The sequence below is a fragment of the Erpetoichthys calabaricus genome, chromosome 2 (genome assembly GCF_900747795.2).
Source record: "Erpetoichthys calabaricus chromosome 2, fErpCal1.3, whole genome shotgun sequence".
In the NCBI taxonomy this organism is placed as follows: domain Eukaryota; kingdom Metazoa; phylum Chordata; class Cladistia; order Polypteriformes; family Polypteridae; genus Erpetoichthys; species Erpetoichthys calabaricus.
This window is the reverse complement of record NC_041395.2, coordinates 113,420,647-113,434,042: the sequence shown is the minus strand read 5'-3', so window position 1 is coordinate 113,434,042 and position 13,396 is coordinate 113,420,647. Positions and strand designations below refer to the sequence as shown.

The 13,396-nt window shown below is 39.4% G+C and overlaps 1 protein-coding gene across 2 annotated transcripts in view; it reads left to right on the top strand.

Moving 5' to 3' along the window:
* Positions 1–2,103: 2,103 nt before the first annotated feature.
* Positions 2,104–13,396, top strand: part of LOC114642949 (retinol-binding protein 1) — a 38,700-nt gene continuing 27,407 nt past the window's right edge. Inside the window, exons 1-2 of one of the 2 annotated variants that reach the window (XM_028791685.2) lie at positions 2,104–2,275; positions 7,770–7,948. In XM_028791685.2, coding sequence (XP_028647518.1) covers positions 2,203–2,275; positions 7,770–7,948 — 252 coding nt within the window. In that variant the 5' untranslated portion in view covers positions 2,104–2,202. The remainder of the gene's footprint in view (positions 2,276–7,769; positions 7,949–13,396) is intronic. The other variant, XM_051923547.1, reaches the window with a different exon arrangement.

The following is a 13,396-nucleotide window of genomic DNA, read 5'->3' as shown; positions in this document are numbered from 1 at the left end:
GGCTGATAAACATATGTGTGTGGTGTTGGAATTGTTACAAAAATTGAAATTATTAAACATTTACAAAATGGAGAAAGTGTTTCAAGTATTACTTATTTTATGGAGTAGGAAGAACAGTGAACGATATAAAGCGTGATGCCGACAAAATTGAAAATGTGTCGAAAATGGAAACCACTGATGGTAATGTTATTCTGTATTAATGTTCTTCTGAATTGTAGTTTTCTTTTCAAATTCTGTTATATTATGTTTTGTTAATATATTGTGACATGCAGGCAGCTTGTGATGTGCTGTGCAGGAGCAGAAAGGGTGGAATGAATGCTGTAAGTAAAGGGACTGGGTGAAGGGCTTCTGTTCTGCAACGGGCGAACACATCTGTTAGGAGATGAGTGACAGGAGAAGTTAGGAGAAAAAGGAAGGTGCGGCGGAAAGAAGTTTTGAGTAGAGAATCAGGAGACAATAAGCAGGAGTGTTTGCATTAGAAAGAAAAAAACAATGTAAGTGGCTGGAGATAAACTGATTGGTAAGGAAAGCTCTCTTTTATTGTTTTGAAGATGTGCTCTGTAACCCAGATAATGGCGTACAAGACAGGGCACCATTTGTTACATAGCAAAGACTCTAAGTAAAACATAGAAAACTCCAGTACCGCTGAGGTGTATTTGCTTATTACGCTGATCATTACAATATTATATGAATTAATTAATCTTGTTAAAACTATATTATATTTTGTTAATATAGTTTTGTTTTGTAAATAAATATGACTATTTGCTAAACTATTCTACTGTATATTATTTTTAAAGTAGCTATTCTATTATCTATCTTTTCTCGTATCCGTCATTGCCTTGATCCCGACCTCTGACGGATAATCGAGGATTTACTGTATATAAAAATTTAACTCATTATGTGATCTTGCATTTTTTCAATTCATGGTAGGTGGTGCTAGAATCTATTCGAGGGGCAAGACAGAAGCCAATGCGAATATCCCAAATGGCACCTGAAGTAGAGTCTAAGTATTCATTGTGACTTGAATGCTATCTCCAAAATTTCCAAATGCAATGTAGATCCCGCCGAATTCCTTTGACTAAATAGCAAATCGTGTACATGAGCACACCAGTGGTAATTAAGGGGAGGACTGAACGCAGGAAGCACTTCCTTACACAAAGAGTTGTGGGAATCTGAACAAACTACCGAGACAGGTAGTTGAATCAGAAACAATGACAACCTTTAAGAAGAATCTGGATGAGATATTGGGACAGCTTATCTATTAACTAAATAAATGAGCCTGATGGACTTAATTGTCTCCTCTCATTTGTCAATTTCTTGCGTTCTTATATAACCTTCTGTATCATATTACCATATGAATATATTTGTCCATTTATCCATTTTATGAATAGCTTGCTTCCTTTACAAGGTTATATACAGTAGACCAACCTAGTTGGAACATCATGTATGCAGAACATTTTGAGTTGCCCACTAATCAACCAACCTTTTTGGAATAGTTTACATAGAACCAGGCTTGGACTGGAAACCAAGAGATGAGGGGCAGCAGCATAAACAAATGCACCACCCCATACCCATTTTTATTTTCTTAATTTGGTTTATGACATAAAGTTTAGTTAGGCTATTTTTTATTTAATTTTTTTTTTTTTTTTTTACTTACAGCTATTTCTCTATTGTTTTTGTTGTATAAGAATGCAAAACAAAATGTCTGGAGTGCAAAGTATGCAGCCAGAAGCTTCAATCCCTCTTCCCTGACAGTAAGCTTGTGTGTGTGAGTTGGTAGTGCCTCCAAAAATGAGCATGGGTGCACGACAGACAGCCCCCTGTGTTGTTACACCCTCCTTAAAAGATGCTTGTTTCTCTCTAAGGCCATTAAACCCATCTCAATGATCATGGATGTCTGGTGAATTCTACTTAAAAGCTTCAGGCACCATTAGAATTTGGAAATTAGGTCCTTGCAGGTATTCTTAAAAATAAAAAAGAACATTTTCATTAGACAGAAGGCTTATCTTTGTCATGTGTTAAGACTGATCAGAATAGGCTATGCAACTTTCGAGCAATAATCCGATTACTACGCCTCTGAACCGATAAAGGTTTGCGCAGAGGCAACAGCAGAGAGCTGTCAGTCCCAGATCCTGCCCAAGCACTCCACAGACGCTGCAGACGCTGCCAGCCTGACCTGTTCATATCCTAATTCTTCGCAACATGCCCACAGATTTTAATGGATACTGGAAAATGATTAGCAATGAAAACTTTGAGGACTATCTGAAGGCCTTGGGTAAGAGTGTTTTATTATGCCGTTTAATGCCAGCAGTGTGAACTTAGAAGACCCTGTTTTCTCTTTATTTACAAATAAAACACAGATATGCCAGCAAGTCAAGAAAAACTAAGCTTTCAAATCTGCAAAGGAAGCGATGCCTGTGCTCTTCTCTAGTAGGGCTGCCCGCTCCTCAGGCTACAGACAGAGACCTTAAAGGTGATGGATGAGGTTTAAAACTGAGCGAAAAAGATTCACAAAGAAATAAAACAAAAGAGGCAGAAAAAGAGATAGAAAACTTCACAGCCATGTTAGCTAGATTTGTGCAACTTCAATGCGACACAATTCAGCGCTCACACTCTATCACACACAACATTCCAAAGGGACAGCCGAGGGTCTGCTGGCTTTTAGATTTCAAGCTCTAAACTATTGCTCATGACTCCAACTGGCTTGATGTCTCAGTGACTGCTTTGAATAGATTGCTGCTTTATGGTTTCTATTCCTGATTATTTGTTGTTGTAATATAATAATCAGAATAAAAATATATTTTGGGGGTGTGACGAGGATGGACATGATTAGAAATGAGTACATTAGAGGGTCAGCTCAAGTAGGACGATTGGGAGGCAAAGCTGATGCCAGGATATTGCAGGCACTACTGATATCTTCACTGTTACTTTAGATTAATAGATGCATCTTGTTATCTTGTATTTATTCTTCTTTTGTAAAACAATTTCTGTTGTTTTTTTTATCTGTGACAGGGACTATACTAAATAAAGATTGATGGGCTGATTCGTAAACTGGCCCATAAGAAACTGACATTCAGTCTAGGGTTGACTCCTGCCTTTCACCCAGTGCTGCCAATAGGGGTCGCCATAAACAAAGCTGACTTTTGCCCTTTTTTCCCAGCTGCTGTAGTCTTCATTTTGGAAATGTGATACTGCCTTCCACTTGAAGTCACCACTTCACAAAATTCTGGAAATGAAACGACAGGCTGTTTTGGTTTAAATGGCCAGTTCTTTGTTAAAACTGGTTGTACTTGTTACTACTTAAACTTCCACTATACAGAAGTTGCTAAAATGACTCTCAATGTATGCTTCACCCATTAGTTATCATTCTCTTCTCTGTTAGACTCACAAATACTCACTAGACAAATGTCTAGATTTTGGTGCCTTTTCTATTTCAAGTTTTTAAAATGCAACATGATTTAACTTTTTCCTAGTACTCAGTAACCAGTTCACTGCAGGATACCCTCGTTCCCGGAGCAACAGGCATATATGCAGTGTTTAAAACAAATTCAAAGATGTAAATGCCTTATCTTTCCTTTTTATATAATTGGCATATAGAAAGACAGCTCTGAGTAAAGATCTGGAGATCTGCTTATGAAGGAGAAGAGAAACTGTGTTAAAGGCATTTTCCTAATGTTTCTAGAAGTGTCCGTTAATTGCATATTTCTTGTCTGACAGTTTATGGCAACATTTTTTGCTCATATCAGTTTAATTACTATCCATTTGAAATATTTCACAACAGTATCATAAAACAATATGAGTACTCCTCTAGTCACCTTTATCTTTGTGGAGTCTTCTGGGGGGTGTTACACACCCCAACCCCACGCTATTCATATTATCATCCTTTACTGAGCGTCACAGAGTAAGTTAGAAGTGCAACTAAACCAGCAAGTGTGTGGTTTATAGTCAGGCACTCTAAACACTGCACCACACAAGACTAATTCAGCTTGTGATGACAGCAGATATTGTCAGCTCCTGAACCCTCTCAAAAGTAACAAGAAAATGTTGCATCATCTCGGGTAGTAAGAACTGATAGAAAGTAAAAGCTGTGACCAGAAAAGTCTGTTCTTTCTTTCCATGGTTTGAGATAACCTTCTAGTTAGAGTATTACCAGAATAAAATGTCAAGGTTTAATTCTCAGCACTGTTCATCCTGTCCTGCAGGCTTCAATTCAAAGAGAAAACTCCTTATCTGAAATGAGAAATGTAAATATCAAGCTGCCTGCTCTGCACTTTATTATTGAAATGAGCAGGCCATAACCGTGCTCTTTAAACTCTTGCCTGTATCTTTACCATGACTATGGCAAAGCTGTTGCATCAACCCATTTGCCCTCTGAACTTATCAAGTCTAAAAAGGACTTTAGTCAGTTTATTACTATAAAGAGATGTCAATTATTATCACAGGCTCCTCATGCTAAGTGGTGATTGATAAAATTATAGTAACTGAAAGGAACATAAACTAGAAAATTTTGGTAAAGAATAAAAAATGTACATTTGTCTTGGTACACTCATAAGGAGCACATTGTGCCTTTCTCAGATGGGTCAGTTCTCTCAATTGAAACACTCAGTGGACTCGTCCCTGGCTCATCTTCTGTGCACTACATTATTTGCTTTTGGTGAAAAGGAAATTTTAACATATTATCCTACCTGCTACTAGTATATCCATCCATATTTTTTCTGTTGCTTATTCGAACCCAGGTTGCAGAGGTAGCAGTCTAAGCAAAGATGCTCAGGCATCCCTTTTCCTTGCCACCTCTTCCAACTCTTCCGCAGGATTACGAGGTGTTCTCAGGCCAGCTAAGAGATTTCCATCCAGTGTTTTCTGTGCCTGCACTCGGGTCTCCTGGTTGGACATGCCTGAAACACTTTTCCTGGTTGGTATCCAGGAAGAATCCTAATCAGATGCCCAAACCACCACAACTGTGTCCTTTTGATGTGGTGCTACTTTGAGCTCCTTCCAAAACATGTGTGCCCCTCACCCTCTCTGTATGGGTGAGTCCAGACTTCCTGTGAAGAAAACCAACTTCTGCTGCTTATATCCACAAACAAGTTCTTCAGGTTACTACCCACAGCTCTTGACCAGAGGTGAGGGCATGAACATACAACATTAGAACAATCTAAACGAGAACAGACCATTCAGCCCAACAAAGCTTGCCAGTCCTATTCACTTAATTCTTCCAAATTAATATCAAGTCTAGTTTTGAAAGTCCCTAAAGGCCTAATGTCTACCACACTACTTGGTAACTTATTCCATGTGTCTATGGATCTCTAGGTAAAGAAAAACCTCTTAATGTTTGTGCAAAATTTACCCAAAGGAGATCAACTGGTAAACTGAGAATTGCTTGCGGATGCAGTTGCAATCCCCCTTTTGATCTCTTGCTTCCTTTTTCCCTCACTTGTAAACAAGATCTCAAGATACTTAAACCCCTCTGCTTGAGGCAGCACCTTATTTCCAACCCAGAGAGAGAACTCCACCCTTTTCCAGCTGAGAACCATGAACTTGGATTTGGTGGTGCTGATCCTCACCTTGGCCATTTTACACTTGGCTGAAAACTGCCCCAGTGCACATTTATATTCACAACCCAATGAAGCCAGCAGGACCACATCATCCACAAAAAGCAGAAATTCAATCTTGTGTACACTGAACTGGACACCCTCCTGTCCTCAGCTGCACCTAGAAATTCTGTACTTAAAAATGATGAACAGAATCTGTGACAAAGGGCAGCCCTGGTGGAGTTCAACATCCACCATGAATGATTGTAACTTACTGCCAGCAATGAAAGAAATCTTCTACTTTGGCTGTACAAGGACCACATAGCCAGCAACAGCAGGCTAATCATGCCATATTCCCAAAGCACCCCCTCAGAACACCCTGAGGGATGTGGTCATAACCCTTTTCCAAGTCCACCGAACAGATGAACACTAACTGGGCATACTCCCATGAACCCTCCAGAATCCTTGTGAGAGTATAAAGCTACAATACATTGTATTTTAAAATCCAACCTCTGAAGGTCAGGTCAGGTTAGGTAGAGAAGCATGCACTGGTACAGCACTTTGCCACACACACCACATGACCAAACAGCTCAGGATCCTGGATCCCCCCAGGGCAGACACAGACCAGTCCCACCCTCCAGAAATGACCATCCATCTGCTGCAGCCAGGTATTACGTGGGCGTCTCCTTGGCCTGGTCGAGCCGCTCGGGTCCTCAACAGTGAGGATCCTGCAAGCCGGATCACCCTCGGGGAATCACGCCACATGGCTGCTCCCTCACAATGCAGGTAAAAGTACCTCATTCTGTGAGCAACTTCTCTTTTGACACAAAGTTAAACCAGTGGTAAGTAAACCTCGACACTCCCTCTACAAACAGACACACTGATGATGGCTGTGCCCAAGAGGTCATTAAAGGACTCTGTAGGCCATGATGAAAGGTTTAAAATGTTAAAGGTCATGCTAAAATATCAGTTGAGTTCTGTTTCGAGTGGTTTCTGAGGGCATTGCAACAGATATTTTACTAACTAACAATGATTTAATCAAGGGACATGCTAAAGGTTATAATGCCAAAAGGAAGTTAAAATACCGACCATCAAAACATTAGTGAAAATCAAACTCAAAAAACAAACAAAAAAGAAGTTCAAAATCAAAATGGAAGGCTTAATTGAAAGAAAGTGTCTTTTTCTAACAAAACATCTATAAAAACTCCATCTTCAATATGCATGCAGTAATGTGAGTCACGTGTCCAACAAACAAAATAGTAGCATGAGAGTACAAAGTGACAACATCATGATGCTGCCATAACAATGTTAACAGTAAATAAATATATAAAGAATAATAAGAGATATCAATGTAAAAATTGTATGACATGTTTCAAACATAATTAAAGTCAGATTTCTAAAATCAAAGCAAATTAGAATGTAAAAAGAAGCTGTCCTGCCTCCCTTGGCACCATAAGCACCTCCACATCCAGACAGGCAGGTGAATATTGTCACCTGTGCTCCTAACTGATTTCCCCTAACCATCTTCATTTCAGGGCTTTATTAAGGCAGTCCCTCTTGGAGTTAGAGTGGTGGAACTCTGCTTAGTCTTCCATCTCAAGGAGGCATTTTTAGAAATCAATTTGGAACCAATGGGTTACTGACCATCTGGCCTCAAACACTTAGAGAGTCGCTTCATCTAAAAAAACATGCGAAGTCATAGATTGCAAAGGTTCAAAATTCAAGCCCTAATAATTCATGAGAACTTGCAGCACAGATTATAATAGAAAATATGCAGCGGTCACGGTCACTCCACAATATATATGGAACGATATTCATTTCTGGAAGTTGTTGGAGATCATCTCTTCTTATTCTTTTAATTATATATTTCTCTTCTCTTTCTTGCTTCTATAAAGTTTTTATTTCCCCTGGGGACAAATAAACTCTATCTATCTATCTATCTATCTATCTATCTATCTATCTATCTATCTATCTATCTATCTATCTATCTATCTATCTATCTATCTATCTATCTATCTATCTATCTATCTATCTATCTATCTATCTATCTATCTATCTATTCTATCTATCTATCTATTCATGTAAGGTTAGGGTTAAGGACAAGGTAGTGCCTGCATATTTTGATACTTCTGGATCTCCTTTAGTATGAGAACAGCATGGTACGGCTTTTGTTTTTTGGGTGTATGACGCCTGCATTGTACAGCTTTTCCTAATAACTTCTTCTAAATCACCTTGCAGATGTAAACATTGCAATTAGGAAAATCGCTTCTCTGCTGAAACCTGACAAAGAGATCATTCAGCATGGGGATCACATGATCATTAAAACCCTCAGCACATTTAAAAATTACATCATGGATTTTGAAGTTGGAAAGGAGTTTGAAGAGGATTTGACTGGAGTGGATGATCGCAAATGCATGGTAAGAATTAGCATTACTAAGTCACATGAGTGTTTAAGCATACATTGTCAAGCTTCTGTAGAGCATCTAGAAATATCCTCTGGCTTTTCTCTTAGTTCGTGACACCAAACTGTTCTTCATTTGTGTTATGTACTCTATGACTGTAAGGTCAGCTGGTGCCTTGCAAAATTATTATGGCTGCTCAATTAATTGGACCCACTAGTGTCAATATTTTGCTGAAAGCTGATCTGGAAAAAAAAAAATGCAGAAAATGTGGCAGCTCTCCAAAAATTACATTAGATGCCCTAAAGTTTACAGACTTATTAAACTGATTGTCTTCAGAGAAACTTTAAATAAGGCAATAACAGACATTCATTTAGTTACCAAACTGATCAACAATATTTGTAAATTTATATAGCAGGCAAATTCAAGCAGAATAAAACTCAAGAAGGAATTTTTGATATTATTACCTTTGACAGAAGAATAGATGGAACTGTCAATATTTGAGCTGCCTCCCATTTTCTACAGCCCACTGCCCTTTGGTAATGCACACAGACTGGCAGCAATGCCCAGGGAATTAATATTGCTGTTCTTGTATAGATGCTGTAACAGGGGGCGAGGAGGCAATCAGGAGCAGAGAGAAATGTTGGGGTACCACCCTGGTATGCCAGTTTAATTGAAAAGTAAATGTTCAAAAATAAAACAAATCATTTGTGTGAGGCACAGCAGGAAAGGCACTGATGCAAAGTCAGCCAAATGCCAGTTTTCTGTCTTTTGTTCAATCAATCATGTCATACATGGGTCCTGATTGTTTCTGAGATTCCAGAGATGCCACCTTTCTGGATCTACTCATTTTATGGTGAAATGACCAGAAAGGGTGGGGCTTAATCTAGCCAGGCAAGTCACAGCCAAGTGTGCATGCCTTCAATGGGTGGAGAAAAATGAGAGGACATAGTTAACAACAGGGCCCTCTCTTGACCCGGGGTGGTAGTGCTTACCTCAGTAGTGCTTGTCAGAGTCCTCCCATATGCGACAGCACGACAACACACTTAAATAGGAAGTATGCAACTATGACATTCAACTTATCATGTCTTCTAATTTATGGAGGGCTAAATGTTTTTTGCAAATGCAGAGGCTCAGACACATTCAACTACTGATTTATTCTCATAAAAATCTAATTAGGATCTCTGTTTTTTTCCCCAAGTAAAGAACTTAATTTAAACACGTAAAGGTGAAACTCAGAAAGAATGGTCAGAAATTTATAACAGCGATGTATCTGAAGAATTCTTAGACAAAAAGCATATTTCTAGGAACAGAGAAAGCAAGGCAATAGACTGAAAGGGCATTTTCTTTGCCTGCATCTCTCTTTGTAAAGAGTATTTCTTCACACATTCCCAGACTTTTCACAGTTTTGAACATAAGAAATTTGACAAATGAGGGGAGATCGTTCAGTCCAGCAAACTGATTTCTTTAGCTAACACCTAAATTGCCAGAATATCTCAGTTTTGGTTCTATTCAAGATTATTTAAATTAGGAAGCTTGCTACATAGATATAAATTTGTTTATTATGAATAGTGAGATTGATCGATATTTGAATGGACTTTCATCACATTTATCACAAACAGTTAAAATGAGCAAGATCACCATGCTGGGGCTTCCATTGTTCCATTCGATCCCTCCAGATTTTAAGATAAAGCAGCAACTTATACAAGGTAAATGCTGTAACCACCAGGGGGCGCACCAGAGCCCGAAACTGCAGACACAATAAGGTCCAACACAATTCTTTTTTTAAAATAAAGATGTTTATTTCTCTGTCACTCCTTTTCAACAACCACCCATCCAAAGATCAGACACCAATATAATAATTTTGTCAAATTCTTCCTCCTTCCCTCCTCCAAGAGTGTTTCCCTCTGCCTCCTGACTTTGAATCAACCAGTTAAGGTGGCAGATTCCTTCTAAGCTGGACCCAGGAATGCTTCTGTTGCCACAGATTGTCCTCTTGGAAGCACTTACAGGGCATTTGGAAACCAGGGATGTCCTACCCCAACGGCACCCAGGGACCCGGAAATGGCTACATTTCCAGACTCCAATTCCCATTTACCATATATACTCGCGTATAAGTCATGTCTTGAAACCCGAAAAATCGATCATAAAATCAGACCCTGACTTATACACCTGTTTTGCCTCCTTCAATCTCGCATCAGTTTCTCTGACACATCGAATTTTGTTGCAACAGCACAGTTACCAATTTCTTTTGCCGCTTCAACGACTTTTAATTTAAAACCAACTTCAGATTTTCTTCTGATCGAACGCTCCATCGTAGATAAGGGATGATCTTACTATAAAGGTGTAGAGAGGGTGTGAGATACAAAAAACACAAAACAGTGCACACGTTGCTTCAGAATAGTATTACCGTATGGTCATGTAGGCACAATACATAGAAAAAATGGTGGTTACTCTCTCAGGTGGGCGTTACCATATCATAATCCCTTGTACCAATAGCGTGAGTTTTCTGCATTCAACTTATACGACTGACATTATACATCACCAGAAATTATACAGTAAAATCAAGGCCTAACTTATCCACAGGAGAACTTATCCGCAAGTATATACGGTATCTCTGTGGATGTCCAAACTGGGACATCACGGGAAGACTACTGCCACCTGTCATATGGGGGATGGAATTGCTTCTGGCCTCTGGCTTCCTCTGGTCCACTATTCATATGACTCCAGTCAGACAAGAAGCTGTTTCCTCGTCCAGCTGACATACTTATCTGTCCTTCCACTCTGGCCTCCTGGGATGCCCGTCCTTCCTCTTGGGCACTTACAGTGCATATAACCACAGAGCAAAATTTCACATTTTAATGTGTATTAGAATTTTTTGGTTCGAGTGCAAAGCAGCGGGGATGAGAGTCAGCACTTCTAAATCCGAGGCCATGGTTCTCAGCCGGAAAAGGGTGGAATGCTCTCTCCGGGTTGGGAGCACAGTACTGCCCCAAGTGGAGGAGTTCAAGTACCTCGGGGTCTTGTTCACGAGTGAGGGAAGAATGGAGCGGGAGGTTGACAGACGAATCGGTGTGGCACCTGCAGTAATTAAGCTCTGCAACAGTCCGTCGTGGTGAAGAGAGAGCAGAGCCAAAAGGTGAGGCTGTCGGTTTACCAGTCGATCTATGTTACTACCCTCACCTATGGCCATAAACTTTGGGTAGTGACCGAAAGAGCAAGATCGCGGATACAAGCGGCCGAAATGAGTTTTCTTCGCAGGGTGGCTGGACTTTCCCTTAGAGATAGGGTGAGGAGTTCAGTTATCCGGGAGAGACTCGGAGTAGAGTTGCTGCTCCTCCGCATTGAGAGGAGTCAGTTGAGGTGGTTCGGGCATCTGGTTAGGATGCCCCCTGGACGCCTCCCTGGGGGGTGTTCCAGGCATGCCCCACTGAGAGAAGGCCACGGGGCAGACCCAGGACACACTGGAGGGATTACATTTCCCGGCTGGCCCTGGAACGCCTCGGGGTCCTCCCAGAGGAGCTGGAGGAGTTGGCCGGGGAGAGGGAGGTCTGGGCTTCCCTGCTTAGGCTGCTGCCCCCGCGACCCAACCTCGGAATAAGTGGTGGATAATGGATGGATGGATGGATAGAATTTTTTGTCCTCTGGCCTTGTAGTTTAAATAACAAATACTTCACATAATTATTTATTTCTTAGCAGAAATACCTGCTTTTTCCTAGAAAGATTTGAACTGATAATATGTTTGTTAGTCATCAAAAATATATAAATACAAAAAAAACAAAACAAAACAGGATTTACCAGATTTTTTAATTAAGAACATTTTAATTTATGTATTTTTCTACTAAATAATTTCTTTGTAACAATGTTTCTGGTTTTACCAGTATTTCATGAAAATATATATAGCAGGTTAGGTTAACGGGTGACTCTAATTATGAGCATGTACGTATTTGTGTACCTTGCAATGGAATGGTATCTGGCCTACTATCTTGTGTCCAATGATGTTGAAATAGACTTTGACCACTGTCCGATCCTGTAAGAATGAATATATTTATTTTTCTCACTCTGGAGCATTCTTTATATATGCCTGTTTTTTTTACCCACCATTGAATATTGTCACAAAATTTTAAATCAGTATCCTTCAAGTTATTACTGTCACAGACACACATTTATTTATTAAATTTGCATATACAAACTCTCCTTTATATATGTAAAGGATTTAACAGCTTTTGTAATTAAGCTCTCCAATTGTAATAGCCTTGTTGTGCACTAAAAATGACGAGTGACCCTTCATCAGTCCTTTGCCAAAACCATTTCACTACTTGTGACACCAGGCAAATGGTCTGACCCGAGCTGAGGCCAATTGCCTTCTTTATCCTCCAGGGAAGCTTTCAGAGCCTTGATTGCAAATCTACCTTTGCTCACTAAGAAGCATCTTCAGTAATAATGTAATGAGATCATGAAGAGAGAAAAGCTGGAGATGATTTACTGTGATTGTTTCCTGTCTTCCGAAGCAAGTGCTTTAATATGTGAAGGGGATTTTTGTATCCAGATGATTTGATCGTTGGTTTAATTTTTTTCTTTGCTGTATAAAAAGCGTTAAGGGATGTGATCTCGTGTATCACGGCTCTGAGGAGCTCCTGGTACTGTATCCCAGTTCCTTCTTGGATCCTAGAATGGTTGGCCCTGTCCATGGTTCACAACTGGAAGTAAAAATCATCTTCACATAAAAAATAAAGTTCAACAAACATAATCAGCTCATAGAATCACTGCAATAGATTTGCAAAATTAAAGGTGACCAGCCGTGTATCTTTAGCTTAGTGTTTATTTTCATTCATTAAATATTTACAGCAATAAAACTTTGATAATAGTAAAATGCATATTTTGTTCCTGAATAGCTGTCTAGCTAATAAAGTTAGATGCATCCTTCCTTCCTTTTCAAAAGTGGGAATCGATCCCTGAATCTGGGCCATTCCATCATGTTTTCCGTAATCTACAAAATGAAACTGGAGTTGGTTTGAATTACAGTCTCATGATGCCCGTGATGGTCAATTTAGGGGTTGTCCCTCAGTGTTGTAGATAGCATACCACTTCTCTATAGTTTGAATCAAAAATAACGTGTTTAAAAATGAATGGTTGGCTGGATACATTACAGTCCACTGAAGTAAAAGCAGTGCTAAAGAACCAACTAAAAGGGCTATCTGTTATTTCATTAATAATGCAGAAACTGTCTTCTTGCATTTAAATACCATATGTATTTTTTCAGTGGGTTCATTTTACAGGATAGCTGATAAACTTAGAGCACACTCAGAATTATTAGTCATAAACATAGAGTAAACTCAGAATAATTAATCATCATAATCATTATCTTTTTAAAAAGAACAGTATTTTATCACAAGCTAATCTTGTTTAGCAGAAGCATTGTGTCACAGAGGTTACCACTACTACCTCACTGCTGAAGGACGTTGA